The 13,211-nt window shown below is 58.4% G+C and overlaps 1 protein-coding gene across 10 annotated transcripts in view; it reads right to left on the bottom strand.

Annotated features, from left to right (window-relative positions):
- The window catches only part of HDAC4 (histone deacetylase 4), a 266,392-nt gene that overhangs the window by 48,546 nt on the left and 204,635 nt on the right, over nucleotides 1-13,211 (bottom strand). For all 10 annotated transcript variants that reach the window (XM_064485328.1, XM_064485331.1, XM_064485329.1 and 7 more), the window contains 4 exons: nucleotides 11,643-11,755; nucleotides 7,722-7,838; nucleotides 7,436-7,634; nucleotides 2,433-2,656 (listed from right to left, as the gene is read on the bottom strand). In XM_064485328.1, the coding sequence (XP_064341398.1) occupies nucleotides 2,433-2,656; nucleotides 7,436-7,634; nucleotides 7,722-7,838; nucleotides 11,643-11,755 (653 nt within the window). The remainder of the gene's footprint in view (nucleotides 1-2,432; nucleotides 2,657-7,435; nucleotides 7,635-7,721; nucleotides 7,839-11,642; nucleotides 11,756-13,211) is intronic.

Genomic DNA, 13,211 nt, shown 5'->3' on the forward strand with positions numbered 1-13,211 from the left:
CGTCCGGGAGACCAGAGCGTGAGCACGACTCAGCTGCCACTGGCTGCCGCGAGTCAGTCACGAGCAGAGTCCAGAGACCGGCCCGCTTCCACGTCATTCTGCTGAAGAACGTGCCACATATGAACACGTGTTCCCCGTCCTCCTAAAACTTCCTACTCCCTCGCTCAGATAACGATGTGATAAATCAGGAAGCCAGCTGGCATTAGGAAGGTGCTGTGACATGCCTTTGACACTCGGGGTGAGCAGACTTGGTGGCGCCCGTTCCGCCCACAGTGGGCAGGTGCCCTTCCGGTCCGGAGGCGGGGGCGGCGGGGGGGATGTGTTCAGCAGCCCTGTCTGTCTCTGATCCTGCCCTGTGCTGTCTGGTGGGGGAGCCCGCGGGCCAAGGGGCTCTGGGACGGGGTGGTCAGCCTACTTCCCAGTGCCTGGTGGGCAGCAGGGGCCTGGGCTTGGCCTGCCGTGAGCATCTGGTCTGGGGTAGCCGGTCACTCAGGAGCGGCGCACTGTCCCACAGATATACTTGGGGACTGGGAACACATGGGGGCCGATGGGAGCTACAGTAGCTACCATCTCTGGGGAATGCGCCCCAGGCAGCCCACTGTCCTGGGAAGCGGGAAATCGAAGCCTAAAGACCTGGTGGGGGCTGAGCTGGGCTTGGTGTTGAAGCAGCCCTGGGAAGATACGCTGTCATTTCAGCAAGTGACACTGACAAAAACACACCATGCCAGGCACTGGGTCCACCAGTGAACGAGGCAGGGTCCCACTCTGGGGCTGACGTCCCAGCAGGGGAACCCGACGTGAAGGTGAGATTGGGGGGGTCACAGGGACAGAAGAGGACATGGTAGGAGGACAGCGCAGGACAGCAGTTCTCGGGGGGGGGGGGTTGGGGGCATCCAGAGGTGACAGTCTGGCCGAGACGTGAAGGAGCAGAGCCCTGGGAATGAGGGTGAGGGACGCCCCTTCTTCACAGTTAGTGTCCTTACCTGCCGACCGGATGGGGCAGGGCCGAGGGCTGGGGGGAGGGAACTGCACGTCAAGCACAGGGACTGGGTGAGAGTGAGGAGGGCCTGGCGGAGCCCAGCCAGGATGGTGACCCGCGGGGCCTCAGACCCTGAGAGGGCGGCTCCCTCCGCACCAGCCACCTCACGCCTCTGGGCACCTAGATGAGGGCTCCTTCCAGGTCCCTAACCACCCCCTGCCCCGCCCTGCCCCTTCTGTTCCTCAGGAAGCAGACAGAAGCCTACCCGTGTCTGACAAGCAGAGGACAGATGACCAGGGTCCACCTGAAAAGGGGGAAGGACCAGGCAGGCCTTTCTGAGGGGAGACATGTCCAGAGCCAAGTCCTGCCGCCCCCTACCCGCCAGAGACCTCACGTTTCCTTCAGAGAATTAGCAGAGCTGCCTTCTGTCACCGCACGCTCTCCTTTTGTTGACAGCTGTACGCAGATGTAATTCGCACACCATGAAAGTCATACTTTCAAATTGTACCATACAGCTGTGCCACCACCACCAGACTCCACCTCAGAGCATTTCAGCACCTCAAGGGGAAGATGGTAGCCTCAGCTGTGGGCAATCACCGACCTCCTTTCTGTCTCTGAACCTGCCTGTTCTGGACGCTTCATCTACGTGGAATCCACACGAGGTGTTTAGTTTTTGTGGCTGAATAGTGTCCCACTGCACAGTGTTTGCCACCTGCTGTCTGCCAGGCACTGGGGCTGCCCCACCGTCCCCTGTCGTGAGCTGCACTGGGGCGAGCCTTCGTGAGACGGCCGCCGTGCCCTCTGCTCTCCGGGGCAGACACTGGGACTTGGAGCTGCTGGGCGGCGTGCTGACTGTGTCGGACCACTTTGCAACGTGGTCATCTCATTCTCTGATTAGAGAGGCTCTGCTTTAAACGCTGGCCTCTGAGAAACGTGATTCAGGATCGCCATTTCCCTGCTTTCACAGCCAGCAGAGCAACACTAACCTTTCCACTACCTCCTGTTGAGAGTGGGCCATGTGAGCGGCGTCCCAGACCTTGGAGGGACATGGACCCCAGGGCTCGCCTGGGCATAAACCCCTCCTGACGCGGTCACTCCAACAGGTAGGCAGAGTGCAAGTGACAGGGGCTTGGAAAATGTCCTCTGGGTGCTCTGCGCTGTCGTAAAGGGGCGTTTGCTTAAGAAGAGTAATGTCCTTAAGAAACTCAAGAACACAGGGCCGAGCGAGCCGCGTACATCCCCCAGGGACACAGACGGCTCACACACCCCACACATTCCAGCCGCCCCCCCACTGCTGAGCGGGGCCCGCGCCGCTCGCCTGGTCGTGGGACGACCCGCCCCGAGCCCACGTACACAGCTTCCTGGCCCTGCCGTGCGCTGCGGCCAGGGTCCCCCCGCCCCTGTCTCCTGCCCCCCTCGAGGGCAGACGGGTCCGCCGCGCCCGCAGACCCACCTTGCTCACGTGCAGCTGCTGCTGCTGGAACTGCTGCTTGTGCTTCTCCAGGAATTGCTGGTGCTGCTGCTGGATCACCAGGTGCTGCAGGCCCGGCGCGTTCTGGGGCAGGGGCGCCGACTGGGTGCGCCCCAGCGGGCGGTGCGGCCGCAGCTTGTGCACAGATGGGGACACGCGCTCCGCCCCCACCAGGGGCTGTGCGTGCAGGGGCAGCGCGCCCAGGCCTGAAAGACACCAGCCTGAAGATAACACGGAGGAAAAGGTGGCAGAGGGAGGAGGGGAAGAGGGGAGGCAGGGAGGGCTGCTGAGTGGCTGGTGGACCACGAGACTGCCCCCGCCGGCTGGCACGGATCCCTGCGGCCCGCCGGCCTCGCTCCAGGTGTGCTGATGCCCCGAGCTCGGCTCAGGTACAGAGATGCTCACTCGGAGGCCACTGTCTCCCGACAGCCAGGCCCACGCTGCAAACAGGCTCCAAGCCTCCAAGGGGGGCCCCGGCCCAGGAAGGCGTGGCTCTGAGCAGTGCTGCGGGCAGGCAGGCTGGCCCAGGCCCGGCTGAGGAAGGCGGCCCCGGCTCTGGCGGACCCGCAGGCGAGCTCTGCCCTGACCACCAAGGAAACTGTCTGGTGAGGAAGGAACCTGTCCTCACGAGTCAAACCATTTCCAGGGTCTCTTAAAGCCTCGGTTTTACAAATCAAGAGGGCATTAACACTTCAACAAATCCTGATGCACATGGTCAAAGTCTCTGCACAAGTTTCTGGAAAAGTTTTGCCAACATACACACCCACCTGCTGCACACGAGCACGGCGGCTTTGCTGGACCTGGACTGAGTGTCCGTATTGACAGGGGACAATGCCCTGCTGTGAACCTGCATTTGCATCTTGTTTTAAATGCAACCTCTTCAGTGAACCCAGGAAGTTAAACACTTTTTTTTTCTGTATCCTTCCAACCACCAATCTTTTTGCTTTAAAAATTGTTTGTTTAGTTTACCATTTTTCCCTGGTTCTGAGGGCAAAAGGGTCTAACACACCGTTCCCTGACCACCTGCTGGGGCAAATCCCCACACAACATCCCTCAGACTGATGTGACCCCAGAGCAGGGCATCTGACTTGGGGAGACGACAAATGAGCAGACCACCCCAGCTGTCGGCTGCACCGAGTGGACGATGCCTGCAACGTGGCACCTGCCCCAGTGGCCCTGCTGACCGGGGGTGGCTCCTGTCTTCTCTCCAAGGGACTCCAAAGCCAGTGGGACTATTTCATCATGCTTCGTCGAGCCTGAGACCCCTGGTGGGTACTGACTCTCAGTCTTTTCCTGGTTCCCTCGTGGGGGCTACTTCTAAATTAAAAATACTACTCCGTGTGCAAACAGAAAAAAAGATCCAACCTTAGCAGAACTGTCCCTTACTCTCTTTTCAAAAAGCAAATCAACCATTGTTTCCTAAACCATCATCACTTTTTACACAATCCAATAACTTTCTGGAAGGATAAGTGATCTTCAATTTTATTGTCTGCTTGGCTACTAAATTACAACAAGTAACTCAAAAGGAAGACTCAGTCTCTCCCAAGTTTTCTAGAACAGTCTAAAAAACCACGGACTCACCCTAAAGAAGGCATTTCAGCAACTGCTGATTGAGGCATCGCAGGGATTGAACTATTTCCCGGAGAAAAGACGGACGTCACAACACTGCCCTCATGGGATTAAAAGGCTACTCCGTCACTGAAGAGCTTCCGTCTCAGAAAACAAGAGTTGTTTTCAAAGCTTCAGCGTCACGAGAGTGAAGGCTCGGTAAGTGCCAGGGAGCAGACCCCGGGCGGGGTGTCCGGGCTGACCCTGCCTCGCACCCAGAGAAGCCCCTCCCGGGTCTGGGGAAGGAAACCCCAGTTCCACAGAGATCACCCTCCAGGGCTGATGTGGGATGAAAAACGAGGAGCTCAGAGGAGCGGCGAGGAGGGGCCTCGGGTTTCCGCGCTGGTGTGGGGCCCACCGGGAGCCCCCCACCCCCGCGCTGAGGCTCCCAGCAGCTCAGCATGCAGAGACCCCTGCCTTCTCGCGGGGCGGACACCTCCCTGAGGACACAAGCCACTGTTCCCGCGGGGACGTGGGCCGACGGTGGAAGGGGCTGACTTTCAGACCCAGACTCCGTGGGTGCCTTGTCTGACATGGAGCTGCCTGGGGCTGGACCCCGGTCTGGTTCTGGCTCCACCATCACCTCTCACTCTCATCCTGCTCAGCCTGATTTCACTCTACTTCCTCTGGAGTGTAACACTGTGGGGCCACCACACTCGGGCACAAATGTACTGATCAGCATCACCGAAAACCGGACATCCTGACTTTCTGGTAGCAAACCCATCAGCTGGCCAGGTAGTTTCTGGTTCAGAACCTAAAGATGACCCTTAGCTCACTGACAAGAGTTTTGGATGATAACTCTGAACTGGTCAGTTTCGGTCTACACTGTAAAACTTTCAAGCATAAGGGCTATTAGGTTTGGATCGAATTCTGTCCCAGCTGCCCAGCTGCCAGCAGAGGCCGGCTGTGCAGAGCTGAGCGAGGTGGGACGCAGGGACCTGCTCTGGGCAGGGAGGCTAGGCTGCCCTGGAGCCGCGCCCCTAGTGCTTGGCTGCCGGGAGGCTGAGCTGTGGCTTCTACTCCTCCGGCCCATGGCACCAAAGCCAAGGCCCCCGGGGTCCCCTGCTCCTGCCCGGGGGACGGAGGTGGGCCAGTTGCCCTGGGGGTCCGCGATGAACATGTGGTGGTGGTAGCCATGACCATGACCGCTCCTGAGTGAGCACCTGGCCTTCTCTCAGACACCTGGGTTTACTTCACTCACACGAAGTGAAGCTGGAAACAAAGGCACCGCGGAGACACCTCCACCAGGCCCATACTTAGGTTAGAGAAAAGATGCTGAAAAGCCAAGTTGCTCTGGGTTCTGGGCCCGGTTCTGAAGCGCCGGCCTTGGCGCTGTGGGTCCTGTCCAAGCAGAGGAATCCACACAAGAGGAGTGACTCCCATGGCCCAAGACCTGACCGCTCCCTGTGGAGTGTCCCACTGCCCTCCCTGCTGTGGTGAAAGTCTTCAAGACTCTTCAGGTGAGACGAACGCAGCCAGAGGTCTGCAATCCCGGCCGCACAGAAGCATGGCCTGGGCACTGTGCCGAAACCCAGCTGGGCCCCCTTGGACCATCAGCTTCCACGGGAGCTCTGGGACGGCTAACCAGGTCCCAGCTACACAGTCACACCCACAGCACCGGTGAGTGGCCAGGGGGCTGGAAGAACGGGCGACATATCACACCCACTGGGCACCAGTACTGGCTCCTGCTGCCAGCCCTCCCCCTCCATTCAGCTGTGACTCCTGCGCAGGGTCTCAGGGAAGACGCACCTCGCCTGGGAAGCCTTCCTGGACTGCACCCTGTCCCCAGGCCCTCGCGGCTAGCCCTCTCCTCCACGTGCCCCAGCTACAAAGCTCTCAGTGGGTCTTAGGGGGCCTGGCATGTTGGAGACACTGGTCTGAAAGCTCTGCTTGCTGGCCACAGGAGTGCTGCACTCGGCTGGGCTGCCTGGACCCCGCGTGTGTCCAGCCACGGGAGCAGCACAATGAGCTGCACACACAGCTTCCTTCTGCCAAACGGTGGTGGAACTGTGCGCCCCGCCCTGGCCAGCTGCTCAGAGACTCAACCCTGGGACTGTTTCAGGGCACTCTGCTCTCTTCAGAAGATTCGAGAACACAACCACTGTCTGTCGAGGGCCTGGCTGGGGCAGCTAATACTGTGGATGCGGGAGCCGCTGTGAGCACCACGCGGACCTGCGGGGAGAGGGGACGTGGGCCTGAGACCCCACACCCTTGCTCCCCGCTGGACCTGGGCTGGCTGCTCCTCCCACAGGGACTTGCTTCCAAAGCACTTGTGAAATGACAAGCTCTGACACTGTCTATCCATAGTGACCATCAGCAAGAGGGCAGCTGTGGGCTGACCACCCGGGAGCCTCAGAGAGCTGGCCGAAGGCCAGCAGTCAGTGAGTGCCCCTTCCTGACTCTGCTTAGACACGAGCTGCCTTTCACGCAGTTCAACCGCAGAAATCCCCACTGTGTACCCAGCACGCACTGAACACCAGGTGGGTGCGGGGGGCACTGGATGAGCCACACGTGGGGCTAGGAAACCATATTTTCCCTGTGCTTTTAACTTCCAATGTTAATCGCCACACACTGACGCTCCCACACCGGCCAGCACCAGGCTGGACAGCAGAAGGGCTCCTTGGGCCTGGAGGATGGATGGAGAGTGGGGATGCTGTTGGACACTCTTCCCCCAGGGTGCAGGGTGACCCCAGAGAGACCTGGGGTCAGGGAAGGGCCCACGAGACCCTGTTAAGGACAGACGGGCTGGTGGGGAAGTAAGGGAGGGTAAAAATGATAAAACCAAGAGTAACCACTAAAACCATCACAGAGAGTGGCTGAAGAGGGCCTGGGGGTCAGGGTTGCCCCATGGGTACTTGGAGCTCAGCCAACCTTCATAAAGTCCGGGGGGAAGCTGACCCCCAGCTGTGGATGGGGCCTGGGAGGGGGATGACAGCCCTACAGCAGGGCCCTCCTTGAGTTACAGCAAACCCTACACTTTTGTAACACTTTTACGCTATTGCTGCTATGTGAATTTCACAACAAATTCCCTGCTGTTTTCTGAATAGAACCATCCCTTAGACAGGGCACATGGGAAGAAGTTTTACTGCCCATAGAAATCGAACACCTACCAGAATCCACACTGTGCCCATCGCGTGTCCAACTTGACCCAAACGGCAGACATGTCACTGGGGCTGCTAACCTCCTCCCAGAAATTAAACAGAAGGCACATGGGACACTCTGTGCTGTCCCCGGCGCTGCAGGTAGCCCTGCTTCATCTGAGCACACGTGCCCTGCTTCATCTGAGCGCACGCTCCCGCGAGGGGGCAGCGCACGGGAGCCCTGGGGGTGGAGACGGCAGCCTGTGGCCCTCCCTCCGTGGCCCGGCCGGCACTCACCTGTGACGAGGGGCGTCTGTGCGGGCGGCTGCTCCAGGAGGACCATGTGCTGCAGGAGGGAGCTGTGCGCCGCCCCCGCGTCCCGCTCCAGGGGCGCCGTGCTCAGGTAGGGGGCGAGGTGGGTGCCGGGAAACAGAGAGAGGCGCTGCTGGAGGGCTGGGAGGGCCAGCCTCTCGGCTTCCTGCTGGCCTGCCGCCCCCTGCAGAGGCACAACCGGACATCCAGGGTCAGGCTGGCGACAGCCGCTGGGGGTCACCGCCACGCAGACCCACGGATGCCTACTTACAGCAGATGGGCCGGTGGCAGGAAGTCCCAGCGTGATGTTGGGCAAGGAGGGTGACGTGTAGAGGGGCAGCGGGCCCACGGAGCCTTCCCGGGTCACCAGTCTGTGCGCCAAGCTGGCCTGGAGACAGAGCGCATGGGGGCCGTCACATGGGGTCTGCCCTGGCCACGCCCGGGCAACACACACTAGGGGAAACAACTGCAGAAAGGCCTGCAGGGCGGCCCGCGCTGAGTTGTGAAACACCCCGGGGCGAAAGTACGTAGCAAGCTACAGCACACAGGCGAGTGTGACATTTCAAAGCCGGCCACGGGCACGGAAATCTGCACCCATCACACTCTTGTTTGCTTTGATTCAGATCACTCATTTATCAGCAAACTCTCAGAATAAAATCTATGACAGGGTATTTAAAATATACTCTTAGGGTCGAGTTGTCTTTCCAAACATAACACGGGAGGTAGGAACTAGGGAGGAAAATACTGATTAAAAAAACCCCGACATAAAAGGCAAACAAGGGTGATGCCGGAGTCGGGCACGTGTGGCGCAAAAGCAGCACGTAGAGAGCGTGCAAACCTAACAGCAATTTGAGGAAAGTGATGGCAAAGAGGAACCAACATGGAGACGAAAGTCACGGGGAAAAAAGACCCAGCGTCACCCGTGATCTGAAAACATCTCCGCACTGCAGAGCACAGGGAGCTGCTCTCACCATCCTGTAGTGAGTTACGGTTAAAAAGAACACGGAAACAAACGTGCGTGCTCCCGTACGGCTGAGTAGCTGTGCTGTCCGCTAGCAGCCGACACAGCACTGTAAACTGACTAAACTTCAACTAAAATACATTAAAAAATAAAAATAAAAACAAAAACATCTCTAAAAATCTAAACACATGTTTAAGAACCTATCAAGTTGGCAAGGATTCTCAAGTGACTCCAGCACCTTAACCCAGAGAAGCAGAAGCGCACTGCCGGGTGGGTTATACATGGGCCCGCTCTTCCTGCAGGACAGTTTGGCAGTCCACGTCTAAAGCCTGAGAAACTGACCTAACCTTTGATCCTAGAGACCCACTCCTCTTGCAGGACGTGTTCTGAGGAAGCGGCCAGATGCAGACAGACCTGACCACGGGAGCGCGCGCGCGCACGTGCCGGGGAAGTCAGGGAGGGCACGTGTTTACACACGGGGATGCTCGGGCGGTCGGGGAAAGCTGTGCCAGTTACTCGGGACCTTATTTACTGCGTGTGGTTAGGCAGCAGCCTCCGAGGACTTGAATACTGCGGTATTTCACATCTTTTTGTCACTAGAATGAACATTCTTTGCTATAAGGACACTGTTTCATTCATGCAGTGTCCCCTCCTCAGGAGACCCTCAGGGACACGTGCAGGACCAAGAGCACACAAAGAAGAGGACGAGCAGGTGGCCCGTCCCAATGCTCGCTGGTGGTGTACGGAGACAACACTGGTAACGGCCCTGGACCAGTTTTCTCCTGCTTCTCACAGTGGACTCAATAGTTAAGGATGAGAAATGCTGTGGGTGCTTTAAAATTTCATCTGCAAGGTAAAAAAAAATATGAGCCGAAAGTTATCCTGAGTTACTGTAAACAGTGGCGTGTGGGCCGCAGCCCCAGCCAGGAGGCGCCGCCGTTCACTCTGATGAAGGACAGAGGGACTACCTTCCCGGCGTGAGCATCGACGTTCCGAGCCCTGCACGGTCCCCAGGTGGCTCTGATGCTGTCATACTCGGCGTCATCTGGAAACACACACCTGATGAACGCCGTCCTCGTGCCATCAGGGAAAACAGAAGGACCGGCTCTCTTCACTGGGGAGGAAACTGAGTGCGCCCTCACCCGGACAGATGTTGTAGCTTCTCTAGTTTGGTCACACATTACACTGAATTGTAATGACTAAAGGGCTACCTAAGAAGTCGCCTTTTCCTAGACAAAAACATCGGCAAGCTATGATTTAGAGAAAGTGACTGAGACTGCCAAGGAAAGCACGGTTTCGCTGTATTATAATTGTCCAGGAACAAAATAAGCAAACATCTGACATTTGCAAAACTATCATTTCCTCTTTACAACCCAGCCTGTTTTGTTTTTTTAAACCTAATTTATTTTTGGAAATAAAGCAGCCTTCTGGGAATCGTCTGGTGTGTTGACTTGCCCATGTTTCCGGTGTTGGCCGTCTCCACCTGCCCTATGAAAATGCTCAGCTGCCCAGTGCTCCATGGAGAGTCCGGGCCGGGTCAGCGCGCCCGCGGCATGCCTCCGACCACACTTGGCTTTCTGCACCGGACAGCGCAGCTCCTCCGGGAGACTGTCTCTGGGCTAGGGGAGCCCAGCTTCCTCCACATGAGGGAGGTGGGGGGGATGCTGAGCTTCCCTCTGTCCAGCGGGAGGGGGTGCAGAGCCAGGCCAGTGGTCCCCTCCCGCACGAGGACCCCCCTCCTGTGTGAGGCCCCCACGCTGCCTCTGGACCAGAGGACGCGGAGCGGCCAGCCTCGGCCTCGGCCTCACAGAAGCGCTCAGGCAACTGTCCTGTTCTAAGGATTTCTACTTGAAATCCACAAAGGACGTGATCGAATTCTCAAAGAGCCCCCTGTGAGTACAGTGAGCCTCTCCCATGAAAACTGCATCCTTCACATTCTTGTGACTCCTTTTCCATCTTCTATGAACTTGCAGGAGCTGAACTGACTTTACCACGTGATTTGTAAAAATTAACACACAATTTAACCCGGCATCCACCCGAATTAAAGCATCTTGACAACATGAACCATTAGGTACGTAACTGCCGAAGTTAAGTAAACTCAAGATCTGCGGCCACTATCAACAAGCCACAGCTACCATTTACGTCTCGGTCCAGGAAGCAGCTTTTAGGCCAGGTTCTAAGGCTAATTCCAGGTAGACCTCAGCTATGACCTCAGTCTTACAGAAAAGGACTGTTAAAACTTAACCGTCTATAAACAAGTATTTAAACAGGTAGGTTGAAATGGACAGGTCATAAAAGAAAGAGACGTAAAGAAAAAGAACATGGACGTGGGATTAAGCAAACTAGAGGCAGGGGTGCAAAATCATTTCCAGCAGTAATTTTGGATTCTAAAAATCTGCTGACACATTAAGCGTCTAGAAATTTAAAATGAAAATGCTTGGAAATTTAAAATGAAAATGCTTGGCACGCACGTGCGCCTGCGGACGCCGGCCAAGAGCTGTCAGCCTCTGGGAAGGCGGGGTTCATGCCTGAACGCGTAAGAAGAAAGCAAATAACTGCGTTGAATACATTATAACCTCCTGCAAGTTAGAGGGTGCTTAAAAAAAAAACCAGGAGAACCCCCTGTTCAGCAGGACCGTCCTCGGCAGGAGGCGGCAGGCACCACTGCTCGGTTCCTGGGAACTGGGTGTGGAGCCGGCTTCCCCATGTGCTCGGCTGCATGAAATTCCTGCATCCTTCCCAGTACTGGTCAGCACCTGCCCATCCTGGGCAGTACGGGGGGCAGCGCCCTTGGCTGGGGGCCGGACCCAGACAGGCAGGAGGGAGGAGCCCCAAAGACACCCGTGGGATGGGCAGAGGGAGCGAAATCAGGAAGGGTGAACATATGGAGCGAAGGTTCTGGAACTTGCTGCCCTGAACGCCGCCCCGACCCAAGTCCGGTCAGGGGCATGCCCTGCAGCCAGCCCGGGGCCCTCCTCCTGGCCAGAGCGGCCCCCAACCCTTCTCCCTGAAGCTCTGTGCACCCACGTCCCCCTGCACCTGCAGGGCACCTGGGGTCTGCAGGCAGAGGCAAGGGGCACTGGCCCTGTGGCCTGAAGCTCATGGTTCCCGAGACACTTCTGAAATGCCGCCCTGACAGTCAGGATTCAAGGGCAGTTGGAAACTGCTCTTTGGCTCCACCTCTGGGCTGGCCAGAAACACCGGACAGGGATGGGAGCTCTGGGCACTGACCTCGGTCGGGATGCTGGGGACGGCGGGCGCGATCCCATTCTCCGTGCTGACGTTCCCGGAGCTGTTGTTGGGCGAGCTGGGGGCGGAGCCCGGGGCACTGCTGCACGCGGAGTCTGCGGGGGAGAGGCACTCGTGAGCCGGGCTCGGCGAGGGTTCCGGGCAAGGCCACTGGACATGCTCACGGGGGCCCAGGCTGCCCTGGCCCCCCGGGGAGCTGTGCTTCGGGGCCGGCTGACTGGCAGGAGTCCCGCAAGGAAGGACAGGACCATGGTCCCTGAACAGAGGCCACGGAGCCAATTCCTACTCTCAGCTCTGCCATCGATGCCTCATGAGCTCTGCAGACCTGTGGCTCCCGGAGGCCCCACCTGAGCCGGCTCGGCTGTGCACACGGCCAGTTTTATTCCTCTTTTGAGAAGTCTCAGGATGATCTTCAACACCAGAAACATAAGCCCTGAACTCTTGCAAATATTCTAACAACAAAAGGCAAGAAAACACAGAAGCCAAACGGCTGTGAGCCAGGGAAGGTCAAAGTTACCAACTGTGCCGACTTAAGATCCTTGTCTCCCCACATTAACGTTCACTTGGAACCAATCCTCTCATTTTTCAAACGTGCAGGGAAGACCAGAGCTGGCGGCTTCCGTGACTGATCACCGTGACCTGAAAAGCCACCCCAAGGTAACCTCCAGGGAGCTGTGGAGGTGTAAGCGGCCCGCCGCTCTCGGGGACCAGGTTCCACCCCACGGGAGCCAGGACTGAGGAGTCCATTCCACCCGGACCCCCCTCGCAAGGCGGCCGCTACTGCTGCTCGTGCAAATGGGCGATGGGAAGCCCTGGGATGCGCGATGCTCTGGAAGGGCTCGTTTCACCCTCATGCTTTCCTGTTGGGCTGTTGGTGTCTGACAACAACATCACCCAGTTAAAACCTCTCAAAGAAATCCCGCCGGAGCAATCTGCCCCTCCCTCCCGAGCGCCCACCACCCACATAGCCGATGGCTCGGGACTCTGCCGGGTCTGGACTCACAGGCTCGGGAAGAGGAAGCATCTCAGCAGGCGGGGGGAGGTTGTGCCGGCGAGCGGAGGGGAGGCCTGGGCTGCCTCCCTCAGCAGGCCACCCCCCAGAGCCATCGCGGGTCAAAAGGCCCAGCCCAGGGGCAGGTGAGCAGGCGCCCCCCCATAACCCGAGTGCTGCCCACGGCTGCCCGTGGGCCCCGCTGGACTCTGAGAGCCAGGGCCAGCTGGACACGGGCGGCAGGGACGGGGGGGACGGCAGCACCCACCCCCAGCTCCCGACCCTGAGGGCCCTGCAGGCCAGGCTCTGAGATCTGGGCCCAGGGAGTCAGCTCCCGGCTCCCACTGCGAAGGAGCTCCCGCCTCCTTCTCGGCCGCTAGGTGGGGGCCGAGAGCAGCACGTGGCCCAAGAGGAGGGGAACTGCCAACCAAGCTGCCTCCTCCTTCCTCAGCCCACCTGTCCCACGCTTCCCAGGACGATTCTCTGGCTCTCCAGTGCTTCTGACACTGTTTGATGGGCAGTGGGGGCAGCTTGGAAACGTGGGATTCACCAGATGGGGC

The sequence above is a fragment of the Camelus dromedarius genome, chromosome 4, assembly GCF_036321535.1.
Source record: "Camelus dromedarius isolate mCamDro1 chromosome 4, mCamDro1.pat, whole genome shotgun sequence".
In the NCBI taxonomy this organism is placed as follows: Eukaryota; Metazoa; Chordata; class Mammalia; order Artiodactyla; family Camelidae; genus Camelus; species Camelus dromedarius.